The sequence below is a fragment of the Linepithema humile genome, chromosome 2 (genome assembly GCF_040581485.1).
Source record: "Linepithema humile isolate Giens D197 chromosome 2, Lhum_UNIL_v1.0, whole genome shotgun sequence".
NCBI classification, from domain to species: Eukaryota; Metazoa; Arthropoda; class Insecta; order Hymenoptera; family Formicidae; genus Linepithema; species Linepithema humile.
In genome coordinates this window covers 16,663,294-16,677,422 of record NC_090129.1, presented here as the reverse complement: position 1 = coordinate 16,677,422, position 14,129 = coordinate 16,663,294, and the positions used below count along the sequence as shown (strand labels likewise).

Genomic DNA, 14,129 nt, shown 5'->3' with positions numbered 1-14,129 from the left:
CGTCGCAGGATGTTAGTGCTAAACTTTTAATTTTTCTTAAAGAAATTAGTGAATTAGTCTACATGAGGCAGTTAGATTGTACACCGATCTCAGATCGAGATACCTAAAGTGTACGAAATTTTAAGTACATTGTTCTCATATATCGAGAAACTTAATCTACGTTGTATAGGAATTATTGGAAAGAAAGAAAGAGAGAAAAAATATCAGGGCGCGAGTGGCTAAGCCAAGAATTGAACCCGGGTCTTCCGCTTGCCGGGCGAATGTTCTGATCACTAAACTACTCAGACCCCACGCTTCTAACATTTTAATTAAATTAAATTAAATTTAAATTAATAAGAAATTTACAACCACTATCAAGTTCTTCTGATGAAACCTTGGGTGGGAAAGTAGAAAAATTCTGTCAAAATTATGCCTCTTTTGTCAAAGATAAGACGGGGGAATAATAATTTAAAAATCTCCCTGAAGAGGTGGGTTTCTGGAACTAATCAAAAATAATCACCCCATCCGCCAATATTATTATGACGTTGAGAAAATTAATGCAATTATCAACACCAATTTCCAACGTAAATTGTAATCTGTCATGAAAAGAGTTAAAAGTTTTAAGAATAACATCTAGAGAATTAGCGGGAGCAGCTAAAATTATATCGTTAACATATCTATAATAAAAAGGTAGTCCAAAAAATAAACTTTTTATCATTTTTTCCTCAATGTCCTGAAAAACGAGGTTGACTACTAATGGAGATAAAGGAGAGTCTATGGGAGCCTATTCCAAACATCTGTTTATAAAACTTGTTATTAAATTTAAAGAAAGTGGAACTTAAAATTAAGCGTATCCCTATCAGAAATTAATCAAGCGGAATAGAGGTATTTTCAGAAATGCAACTCCACCTGTTAGAAATGTTCTCGACAGCTAAATCTATTAGATTGCTAGTAAACGTTGAAACTACATTTAAAGAAATCAATTGAAATCCTTGTTCAGTTTTTTTTTTTTTAATTTAATTCTTTAACAAGATGAAAACTGTTATTAATGTGGCTGTTAGGTTTAGATAAGCTGTTGTAAAAATAATTATATGAAAATATGTCGAGAGAGAGTACAGAGGACTATTAATTGATGAAATTATTATTCTGAGGGGAAAGCTCGGTTTGTATATTTTAGGTAATCCGTAAACTCTGGGAAGGATTCAATAGTGATTTATAAACTAAATCATTGATGTATTTTCTACTCTTCCATCTTGTTAAAAGATCACATAGATTACGAGTTATATAGAATTCTAGGTAGATCTCCCTTTGGAGAGAGTAAGTATTCCAATCTAACAACATTTCCTCCAATTTATTTATATAATTAGTCTTGTTTAAGACGACAGTGACGTTCCAGATTTCTGGAAATACCGCTTGATGAATTTCTGATAAAGATATACTTAAAGAACAATAATAAACTAAGACAATAAATTTTATAGCCGGTTGAAGTTTGGAACGTTCCTGGAGCCATTTTTTAAAAATAATTTGTCGCTCTTCTCCTTCTGCACAGAAGAAGCTCCGAGGTCCTCACACGACATACAAAAGAGACTGATTCGATACACGCGTCGGAAGACACCCTATATTCGAAAATCGACCCCAGATCGCTTAAAAAATTCTCGCCACACTAAAAATGATTTGTCACTCTTCTCTTTTTGCATTTTGGTATTATTTATCACTTGCTTTGACTTACATATACGCTATTTTTACAATGACTTCGGTAGCTTAATCTTAAGCTATTCAGCACTTTGTAACTTTTTAATATTTGGAACAACAAAAATATTTTTATAGGTAAAATATAACAAAAAAATAGCAAAAAATTTCGGTATTATTAATCACTTGCTTTGACTTACATATTAGAAATTTTTAAAGTGATTTTAGGGAGTTTTTCGAGTATAAGGATGTCTTCCGACGCGTGTATCAGATTGGTCTCTTTTGTAGTTTGTTTATGGGTCTCAAAATTTCCTCTTTGCAAAAAGAGAAGAGCGACAAATCATTTTTAAAAAATCGCTCCAGGAACGTTCAAAACTTCAACCAGCTAAATTTTATCACGTTTTTTAATTTTTTACATGTAATAATTTATTAGCATGGTATTAAGCAAACAAAAAAATTTTACATGCAAAATATTCGCAAAATAAACTGAACAGTACGATGTATTTTCTCGTGTCGAGTAGAACGCTTTTAATATCGCTAACAAAAACTGCAAATTCAGCGCCAGCACTCGACACTGGAAATAGCGACGCCACTTACTTGTTCGTCGATGCAATGTCCGATATTCGCAGATCGAGAAAATTCCGGCAGTTCGTTAATGGCTGTTATATTGCCAACATATGCGGCCGCTGTGCCACGTGCGTGAAAAATCTGCAACGAATCAAGGGGAAAAGTTCGACATCTGTCCGCAACGCGGTCACAGTAATGCGCACGTATTGCGTCGCACCCAATAACTGTGATGATTGTGACATCTTTACGATGTGTATCGTTGCACGCATATTAAATGTCCGAAATATTGAGATGAATGGACATATTATTTATTCCGTGCGCCTATACTATTAAATAATATGCTATTAAATAATAATATTAAATAATAGTATTAATTTTTAAAGTTACTAAATAACATACGAGAAAAAAATCGACTAATCAATATAAAAAAAAACCTCATTACGTTTTATTTTCCTCTCATAATAAACTATTAGTATTAAATAATTTTTAAAAAATTGTATAATATTTTGTGTAATTTTAATATATGTACAATATATTGAAAAAACTTTAATAGTTTATATGAGATGTCTAATAAGGATTACCCCTTGAGTGCAGGAGCGTGGAGCGTGGTAAATTGAATAGAAAAGTTTTTTACCGTTGCAATTTTTGCAATAATTATTGAGAAATTAAGTAAAAAAGATTGGCGAATGAGTGCACGACCAGACCATGGGATGTATGTACACTCTAGGCATGCGAATGTGCCATCAACGAGTCGCGAGTGTCTTATGGCAACGAAAAGTAAAGTTTTTGTTTGCTTGCCATTTAGTCGCGCAAAACACGCGTTTATTTGCTAATCTTTTTTAATTAATTTTTTGATAATTATTGTAAAAATTACAAAATAGTAAAGAACTTTTCTGTTTAGTTTACTGTGCTTTATCGGTACACAAGAGGTTGCGTAATTTTGCTCTTTTCATTTATACACAATCTGTTTTATTAATAAATAAACAACAATGCATAAAGAGGTTAATGATTCTCCTCTCGTATCGTAATAAAACTTATCTTTCTTGAAGATTACAGCTCAAGCGCACTATGAAGAAGTGTTCACTGAGATCTAACATAGAAAAAAGAACGAAAAACAAAAAAGAAGAAAAAGAAGAAGAAATACAAAAGAAGAAAGAAGAAAAAATGCTTGAAAAGGAAGAAGGAAATGAAAAGAAGAAGGTAGGCAGAGAGAAGGGACGAAGAGCACCGAATATATCTTGTACAGTAGCCACGTCGAAGGTGTATCATAGCGGGTTCAAAGTGTTGCTTGGGGGACGTTCGAGTCCCTCGCAGAAACACGATGAAGACGATAGAGCAAGAGAGAGCAAAAGAGGTGTAGGGGAACCAGAGGACCAAGAGTGTGTCGGCGTTCCGTCTTACCTTGTAATTTACTCACCGCGGGCCTTAGGCTATCCATCTCGTGGCATAACTCAGGGATGGGCTCATCGAGTCTTCAGAGTGTAGCTTTGCGCAGGGCGCTGCGCAATTTTTCGCAAATTGTAAATACAATTTATTGAATTTATACAAATAAATTTGTTTTAATTTTAAATTGATCTGAAAAATGACAGACATGAAGACAGAAAATGAAAAACACTTACAAAATTCTCCGAATACAGTGACGAGACATATATAACTTATGATTCATAACTTTATATATTACGCATTTTATAAAAAAATAAACATAACATTTTTTGTAATATTTCTAAATAATTTACACCAATTGGTTTCTAATTAAATTAAGTTTACCATAATAGTTAATAATATTATTTTTTAATAATTTCCTATTTATTATTTATATAATTATTATAAATTTATATAATTATTATAAATTTTCTATTTATTTTTTATTTTTTTGTTTTTTGGAATCTAAGTTTAAATAATAAAAATTTTTTTAAATCTAATTATACTTATAATATTTATTAATACTTGTATTAAAAAAATATCACATGTTTTACTGTATAGTTAAATATTTAAAAAAAATAAATAATATGGTAGCACTATTAAAATTCTTTAAATAATATTGTCATAGCTGTAGTTATTAATTAATTATAGGATAGGGGCATGTGCTACAAACGCTTATAGTAGAATTGAAGCTGCATGATTTCGACGAGAATTGGTGAAAATTAATACCGCAATTATGAAACCGGAACATTTTTTAAACAGATTAAATTTCCAAACGATCGGTGATCTGCATATTTATATTTGGAAGAACCGAATGTAAAATTCAGTTTTGGATAGGACAGTCACGTGAAATTTATTTTGAAATACTTGTATTGCAAAAATAGAAAACATTCGAAAACCTGATATTGAAATTAATTTTAATTAGCCATCAGAATCAATTTAAATATTTGTCATTATTTATAGACAAAGTAAATTCTAATATGCAGAGCAAATTAAATGTAAATATATTTATTATATTAGAATAAATAGTAGTATAATAAAATCAACAATATAAAGATTAAATCATATTTGTAATAAATATAAAATATTAAATTAAAATTTATAAAATGCATAAATTAAACTTTGCATTGAAATCTACAATATAATTTATATTGTACTTTCTATAAACCTCTCAGATTTTACCAAATTACTTTTATCAAACCCCCAATTTTTTTTATTAAGCAACCATTTTATAAATAAAGAGTTCAAAGAAAAAGTAAATCAAGTCCTTTTTTAAATCCATATATAAATTAGAAAAGAAAACAGTTTTCATTGTTCATGAATGATTTAAAGGTGCAAATGTTTAAGTTAAAATTTAAAAAAAAAACTATAGCACGAAAAACAGTGTAATTGTGTACATATTGCACACAATTAGAACAACTTTAACTTTAGAACTATGTTTCTAACAATCAACACAAATGGACTTAATTCACTTTTCTTCTAAATCTCTCATACAAGAATCATAGTGTACTTCAAAATTGTAATAATTTTTCGTGGGTAATGAATAATCAGATGGATTATGCGAATTATAACAAGACTAGTAGCAACGTAATTGAGCTGTAACGTAATTGCAAATGACATAAAGAAAAACGGCAGTAATTCACGAGCGTAACGGCGTCGCGAAAACAATAGAGACGTGAATATAACATGAGAGTAAATTTTATTATTTTTAATAGTATTATTTATCACGTTTAATCGATTAGGAACCATCAATCTCTCTCTTCAATGTATAGAGTGTCTTAGGCAAAGTTTATTCCCTTTCTTAGCAACTTTAGATTTAAGAAGTTGAGGATATACAATTGTTTCAATCGAATTAAAAAAAAAAATTAACATATTTAATTGAACAAACTATTATAAGTTGATGTTATTTGTATACCTATAAAAAAATTTGAGGATAAAAAAACATAAAAAGAAAACAACAGGATTTATATTTAAAAAAGTAGTAGTTAGTAAATTTTTATTGCAAAAAATAATTTTTATATTTTTTAAAATTAATTTCAAGTAAGTTTTTAATATACTTTTCAAGCTTAATTATTTTTCAGAACGTTCGTCAATAAAACACGTGTCTTAGCACGTTCCTGCGCTTGAAGGCGAGCTTCAATACGACGCTGCATACGTTTAGTTAAATTATACTCTATATACACTGTTATTATTTCACGGATGCCGCTGATGCGCCTTCTCTCGCCTATCGCCTTTTTCTCATCTTATTCGTTCTCTGACCTCTTTGTCTCTACCGGATTGAAATCCTTGTTGAGACCTGACGAAAAAGCAGCGGGCTATGTATTACAGTAGGTACGTACCTGTTTGTATCATTTCTTCATTGTGTAAAACGTGGGCAAAAAAATATGCGCATGCGAATGCTGATGCGTGTATAAGTTGGCGACGAGTAAATATTATTACACAGCTTGAATTCATGATTCTCACACGCGTTAACTTTCTCGAAAAAAGTGATCTCGTTTGAATTCACATATATTTCTTTCTTTTTGATACACAAATCATGATTTAATCTTCAAACCAGAATAAAACATCTGTTTTTTATCTTTTACCGTTGTTTATTATCACAATACTTTGTAAAAATTAAAGTTATATACAACAGCTTCTTGCATTTAGCTTTAAGGAGATCCTGGAGTTCCTGACGAAAAACTCTGATAACGCCATCATTTTGATGGAACTAAAAATGAAATAGCATTATCGACGTAATGTCCGTGTATATGTATTTTTTCGTGTTGTTATTCACTACACTGACATGTGATCTGTGTCGGATGGTAAATAAACGATGCTCGCGCTTCTTTCTTCGACCGAAATTCCGTCGTAAGGCTGCAATATAATGTACGAAACGAAATAGGCATATACAAGGTGTCAAATAAATATGAATTAAATATGACAAAATAATATATTTAAAAATATACATATTATACTATACATTTAACTGAAGAAAAATGTCATATGCTTTCCTTATTTTTATCCTTACGTAATATACAGGGTGGGCCATTTTAATCCATCCACGCAAATAACTCCGAAGGTATACGTGATAGCGAAAAATAACTCGTACAAAAGTTGTAGGGTTCAAAGGGAGCCAACCGTTGATGACCTTGGACTTGACCTCGAAGTTGATTTTCAAAGTCATTTTAAAATTAACAAGTGTTTTTTTAATGGAAACCCGTATTTTTGATCCCGGATTTGGAAAGAGCACAAAATTTTGCGTAAAAAATATGTACCCATGTTAGGGCTTAAAAGTGGACCATAGGGGACTTTTAGACGAAAACAAGTGATTTTATTTTAGCACTACTTTTAGCATTACCCAGGAACAACGACGTGGACGTAGTAGTTTTCTGTTCCTTTTGGGGTGCTTGATTAACGTGAGTCCCCTTGCCTCTCACGATTCGAGGTGCTTGATTAACGTGAGTCCCCTTGCCTCTCACGGACGGGGTGTTTGTTCAATGAAAACCTGCTTTTTGACCAAATCTATAAATTTTGTTCAAAAACGTTACCATTAACCTCAATACATGATTGAATCCTTTTTCGAAAATTGCAAACAGTTTTCAATAACATAGCCCGTGGTATGTTACTACATGCGATCCGAATTCGTTCAATCATATCTGCTCTTGTTGTTGGTTCTTGTTTATAAACAACATTTTTCAAATAACCCCAAAGAAAAAAATCAGGTGAAGTCAAATCAGGCGATTGTGGGGGCCAATGAACTGGTCCATTCCATTCAATCCATCTTGCATTAAATTTGTTGTTCAGAAACGTAGTTACAATTCGTGCGCGATGAGCACTTGCCTCATCCAGCTGTACCCACATGTCTAACCTTGTCCAAAGGTCAACATCATCGAGCAGGTCAGGTAGTTCATCGCGCAACAACTGTAAAATGTTTTCCCCATTCACAGTATCTTCGAAAAAATAAGGACCGATGAGATAACCGTTGACAATTCCGCATCATACATTCACATTCCAACGATGCTGATTATCTATTTGTCTATACCAATGAGGATTCACATCTGACCAGTAATGACAATTATGCCTATTCAGTTCTCCATTGTTTTTGAATGTCGCTTCATCTTATTAGTAGTCGACAGTCGCTACATCTAAATTAGTAGTCGACAGATTGAAAGGCAAATTGGGATTTCTAGGAAGACTGCGCTAAGGCTGCTAAAGAATGCAAAGTACCATGCATATCACATCACTTTGACTCGGGCTATCACTGATGAAGATATGAGAGTACGTCTGCTGTTTTGTCAATGGGCAGAACAAATGTTTGAAAATAACCCGAGATTTTTTTATATTGTTATGTTTTCAGATGAAACGACATTCAAAAACAATGGAGAACTGAATAGGCATAATTGTCATTACTGGTCAGATGTGAATCCTCATTGGTATAAACAAATAGATAATCAGCATCGTTGGAGTGTGAATGTATGGTGCGGAATTGTCAACGGTTATCTCATCGGTCCTTATTTTTTCGAGGATACTGTGAATGGGGAAAACATTTTACAGTTGTTGCGCGATGAACTACCTGACCTGCTCAATGATGTTGACCTTTGGACAAGGTTAGACATGTGGGTACAGCTGGATGGGGCAAGTGCTCATCGCGCACGAATTGTAACTACGTTTCTGAACAACAAATTTAATGCAAGATGGATTGGATGGAATGGACCAGTTCATTGGCCCCCACAATCGCCTGATTTGACTTCACCTGATTTTTTTCTTTGGGGTTATTTGAAAAATGTTGTTTATAAACAAGAACCAACAACAAGAGCAGATATGATTGAACGAATTTGGATTGCATGTAGTAACATACCACGGGCTATGTTATTGAAAACTGTTTGCAATTTTCGAAAAAGGATTCAATCATGTATTGAGGTTAATGGTAACGTTTTTGAACAAAATTTATAGATTTGGTCAAAAAGCAGGTTTTCATTGAACAAACACCCCGTCCGTGAAAGGCAAGGGGACTCACGTTAATGAAGCACCTCGAATCGTGAGAGGCAAGAGGACTCACGTTAATCAAGCACCCCAAAGGGAACAGAAAACTACTACGTCCACGTTGTTGTTCCTGGGTAATGCTAAAAGTAGTGCTAAAATAAAATCACTTGTTTTCGTCTAAAAGTCCCCTATGGTCCACTTTTAGGCCCTAACATGGGTACATATTTTTTACGCAAAATTTTGTGCTCTTTCCAAATCCGGGATCAAAAATACGGGTTTCCATTAAAAAAACACTTGTTAATCTTAAAATGACTTTGGAAATCGACTTTGAGGTCAAGTTCAAGGTCATCAACGGTTGGCTCCCTTTGAACCCTACAACTTTTGTACGAGTTATTTTTTGCTATCACCTATACCTTCGGAGTTATTTGCGTGGATGGATTAAAATGGCCCACCCTGTATATAAAATTAACTAATTAATCAATTAATTAATATGTACATATACACATATATTAAATATAGTTATCATTATTTTTATTTTATATGATAATGACTAAAATAATAAATATTTATTGTTTTAGTCATTGTATAAAATACAAAATAAAGATAACTCGGTATGTGTGCATATGTATGTAAAAGTTAATTAATTAATTTATTTATTTATTTTGTATTTATTACATAAAAATAAAAATAAGGAAAGCATATCATATTTTTTTCAAATTAGATATACAGTATAATATTACAAGGTGGCCCCGAACGTTCCGGCGATATTTTGAGATCCTATAAGAAATTTGATTCTGAATCAAAAATTTCCTATAAACATGGGTCGAAAAATGCTTCCTTAAAAAGTTAGCGCCCAAAATCCTCTGAAATCACGGTTATTTTATACATTTTTCCCGATCGCCGGCAGCCACATCGCTCTGTTTTCGCTGAAACGCACAGGCGTTTACGGGAAACAGGATCATTTTCTAACTTGTCTGTGGTGCGGGGTCCTGTTCGCAACGCTAGAATAACAGAAAAAGTTGCAAGGTATTTTGAGACAAACCCAAAAGTACGTCGTGCTTCTCTGAATTTGGATATTTCCCGGATCACAATTCAAAGGTCGCTTCGTGAATTGGGTATGTACCCATATATCACTTTACACCAGTTCAAAATCTTTTTCTTGTTGATTATCAAAGAAGGGAAAGATTTTGTCAATGGTATTTGAATTTACATATAAATATTTTATCAAAAATCCTGTGGACAAACGAGAGCACCTTTTTACTAGAACGGGAGTGTTCAATTATCACAATTCTCACTACTGGTGCCACATGAATCCTCATCTTCCTCGGATATCATCTTTTCAGCATCAATTTAAAGTCAATGTTTGGGCAGGTATGATTAATGAATATTTAATTGGACCTCACATCCTACCTGACCGCATCAATGCACACCAATTTTTACAGTTTTTGAATAACAATCTATTTGATCTATTGCAAGATGTGCCTTTAAATCTCCGCTATGACAATTGGCTGCAGTTGGATGGGTGCCCAGCTCATAGTGCTCGTAATTTTCTAAATCAGCATTATCCGGAAAAATGGATTGGCCGTTGGGGATCTGTGGAGTGGCCAGCTAGGTCTCTAGATTTAACTCCTTTAGATTTTTACTTATGGGGAAGAGTGAAAAATGAAGTTTACTCAACGCCAATCGAGTCTCGTGAACATCTGATCCAACTGATAAACACGGCTTTCGATCGACTAAAATTAAATCGGGAGAAAATCTGTAATGCGACCAGATCAGTCACTACTCGATGCCTAAAGTGTATTGAAGTTGGAGGGGGACATTTTGAGAATAGTTAGTTTTTTTCACGTTGTTATTCATTTTCTACTACTACAATGCTATTTTAGTTTAAAAAAAAAATTATTTTATTTTTTTGAAAAAAAAGATTATTTTTTAGAAATTTTTTAAGTTTTGTTTTTTTTTTATTTTATTTTCTTACCACCTTCTGCTCTTCCTTTTATCCTTCTATGGTAATTGGTTTAAACAATAAAGAAAAAAAAAACTTTTTTAGTTGAAAAACCAACAAGCAAGATAAGCATTAAAAATTAACGAAGCTATATCAGCATAAATAAAGAATATTTTTAAAAAACTCTACTGTCGATATCCGAATAAACACTTTTTTATACATTTAAAACTGGCTATCTCGACACCTATGGACCGTACTACAATCGCTTTTATCTCATTTAAAAGATAATTTAATTCTCTACAACTTTTATTTGGGTACTATTTGTTAAAAAACGTATACTTTCCCTAATATTTGTAAAAATGTATAAAATAACCGTGATTTCAGAGGTTTTTGGGCGCTAACTTTTTAAGGAAGCATTTTTCGATCCATGTTTATAGGAAATTTTTGATTCAGAATCAAATTTCCTATAAGATCTCAAAATATCGCCGGAACGTTCGAGGCCACCCTGTATATAAGGTGTCCCATTTTAACTTTCGTATCGAAATATCTCGGAAAAACGGATTTTTCGAAAAAATGACAAGAGACCAAACTTTTAGGAAATCGAAAGGGCTATCTGATGGATTGATTAGATTTTGAACCCAAAGTCCATTTTTGACCTAATAAGGCCTAAATCGATTTTCTTGCATAGTGTACGATTTCCAGTTGAGTTATATTCTCTTTTTCTTTTTCTCTATGTCTTTTTCTCTTCTGGTGATTAACCAAATCACACGCACCATTCCCACTAAACCCATCCACATTAAATCTTTGAGCATACCACCCAATATTAAATTAGCAGATCCAACATTCCACATATCGCAAAATATTGCTGGGAGCCACAATCTTTTGGGATATTTTAGAAGCAAATCGAATACAGCTGGGAACCAAACAACTAGTACTACAACTGACGAAGCTCGGATGGCTGCTGTGTAAACAAATTGGAGAATCACGTAGCTCACAACTCCACAATAATCTTACTATTTGTGGATTAGTTCGAAATGAGGAGCTTCAGTCACAAATAGAAAGGTTCTGGCGCATCGAGGACATGCTACGTACAAAATTGTTGTCCAAGGAAGAATCAAGGTGCGAGGAAATCTTTCAGAACGAATACAAGCGAACTGTTGACGGAAGATTCGAGGTGTCGTTGCCATTACGCGAAGATCCCAGCGTTCTCGGCGAATCTAAAGCTAGTGCACTCAAACGATTACAAAGTATAGAGTGTAGATTTCGGAAGAATCATAAGTTACCCAATCGGTACGTCGCCTTCATGGACAAGTATCTTAAACTCGGACATATGTCTGTACTTTTAAGCATTAAAAATCTAACTGCCAACTACCTTCCTCATCACGCAGTGATGAAAGAAGCGTCAACGTCCACGAAACTACGAGAAGTTTTCGACGCATCCAGCCCGACTACTTTCGGAAAATCACTCAATGATTGTCTGTTAGTGAGACCTACGATTCAGCCAGAGCTATTTGAAATTCTCATACGATTTCGACAGCACCCGTACGTTTTGACCGGTGATATTATCAAAATGTACAGACAAATTATGGTCAAGCCAGAGGATCGGCAATACCAATGCATCCTTTGGAGAACAAAGTCGGATGAACACCCGACTTTGAATACCGTCACTTATGATACTGCTTCTGCGCCTTTTCTAGCTATACGGTCGCTACAGCAGCTAGCGTTTGATTTCGAAAGCACACATCCTCGTGCTGCCGCAACCATCATCGAGACTTTTACGTCGATGACCTGATTACCGGGGAATCATCGATACAAGAACTTCACGAAACGAAAACTCAAGTTTCGGACATCCTAAAGACGGCAGGATTTGAGTTGGCTAAATATCGTTCGAACGTATCACTCGGTCAAGAGAAATGCCTTGACAATTATGGAGTTACTGATACTAAGGTTTTAGGACTTCTGTGGCAACCTACATCAGATCGATTGTGATATAAGACAACGTGCAATTCCATACCTGATGTAATTACCAAACGTACTATTCTGTCCCTAATTACTCAAATATTTGATCTGCTTGGACTCATTGGACCTGTCACGATTAAGGCCAAGATGTTACAAGCGCTTTGGCAGCTCAAGATGGACTAGGATACGCCCTTACCAGAAACGCTTAGGATGGTATGATCGTCGTACTATCAATAATTACCAAGTATCAATCAGATCATTGTACCACGACATGCGATGTTACACAATTCAAGTGATATCCAACTTCATGGCTTCTATGACGCATCCCAAGCTGCGTACGGTGTTTGTATTTACATCCGCTCCGTCAATGAGGCGGGAGAAATTAATGTTCAATTACTCGCCGCAAGATCACGAGTAGCGTCTTTAAAAACCGTCAGCTTGCCCAGACTCGAGTTGTGCGGTGCTGTGCTTCTAGCTAACTTATTACAGAAAGTTGCACAAGCTTTTACCTGTGCAACTCCACAACGATATCTCTGGACAGACTCAGAAATCACTTTAGCATGGATTCAAGGTAAACCATCAAGATGGCAGACATTTGTGGGTAACCGCGTTGCTGAAATTCAACGGCTCACCGACGCACGAAATTCGTCACATGTACGTTCAGAACATAACCCAGCTGATCTAATTTCACGGGGACTCTCTCCCGAACAACTACTCACGGCTACAGTATGGTGGGAAGGCCCGCCATGGTTGAAGAAACACCCCTCGCAATGGCCAAGGTCTACAATACAAATGCCAAACGAACTACCTGAAACTCGTACGCAATCTCTTGCTCTATTTTGTGCTAAAAAATCGCTTGACATTCTCGAACAATATTCATCATTAACTAAGCTAAAACGAGTCGTCGCAACATGCCTGCGGTTCACGACAAATTGTAGTCTATCAAAATCCAGATCTTCGTTGATCTGTGGACCTCTCACAGCTGAGGAACTTTAGAAGGCAATAAAGTTTCACCAGCAAGAAACGTTTGCACGTGAATTACACGATTTGCATCAAAGTAAACCCATCGATTCACACAGTAAGATTCTATCGCTCAATCCTGTGATCGATCAGATCGGATTACTCCGGGTTGGTGGCCGGTTAAGGAATGCTCCATTACCTTATTCGCAAAAACATCCCATCCTCCTGTCTTCTCACAGCACATTGACAGACTTAATTATACGTCTTCAACATTTAAATCATTTTCATATAGGCCCACAATCATTATTGGCAACGCTTTGTGAAACTTACTGGATAATCCACGCGAAAAATGCAATCAAGCGCGTACTTAAAAAATGCGTTTTCTGTTTCCGATTGCGACCTTACAGTCCGACACAACGAATGAGAGATTTGCCCGCGGTTTGAGTCACCCCGTCTAAAGCATTCAATTACACGGGGATTGACTACGCAGGATCCTTTAATATAGAGATATCGCGAAATAAGTCAGGCAAGGCTTATTTATGTCTCTTCGTTTGTATGGCTACAAAAGCGATACACCTTGAACTAGTATCAGACCTTACAACCGAGATGATCTTAAACGCTCTAAAGAGGTTTATCTCCCGACGTG

At 34.7% G+C, this 14,129-nt stretch overlaps 2 protein-coding genes and 1 pseudogene across 2 annotated transcripts; 2 read left to right on the top strand and 1 right to left on the bottom strand.

Moving 5' to 3' along the window:
* Positions 1-5,757: 5,757 nt before the first annotated feature.
* Positions 5,758-7,873, bottom strand: LOC136997904 (uncharacterized; annotated as a pseudogene).
* Positions 7,874-7,900: 27 nt separating this feature from the next.
* On the top strand, positions 7,901-9,852 carry LOC136997953 (uncharacterized). Its single transcript, XM_067349501.1, has one exon. It carries the CDS (start codon positions 7,912-7,914, stop codon positions 8,590-8,592), a length of 681 nt encoding a protein of 226 aa, XP_067205602.1. The 5' UTR covers positions 7,901-7,911; the 3' UTR covers positions 8,593-9,852.
* On the top strand, positions 8,931-12,356 carry LOC136997903 (uncharacterized). Its single transcript, XM_067349305.1, has 2 exons — positions 8,931-8,976; positions 11,461-12,356. Exons 1-2 carry the CDS (start codon positions 8,931-8,933, stop codon positions 12,354-12,356), a joined length of 942 nt encoding a protein of 313 aa, XP_067205406.1.
* Positions 12,357-14,129: the final 1,773 nt, after the last annotated feature.

Coding starts and splice junctions, on each gene's coding strand:
- LOC136997903 (XM_067349305.1), top strand. CDS start 8,931: ATGACTTTGGAAATCGACTTTGAGGTCAAGTTCAAGGTCATCAACG. Junction 8,977..11,460: donor CAAGTTCAAGGTCATCAACG/GTTGGCTCCCTT, acceptor GGGATATTTTAG/AAGCAAATCGAATACAGCTG.
- LOC136997953 (XM_067349501.1), top strand. CDS start 7,912: ATGAGAGTACGTCTGCTGTTTTGTCAATGGGCAGAACAAATGTTTGAA.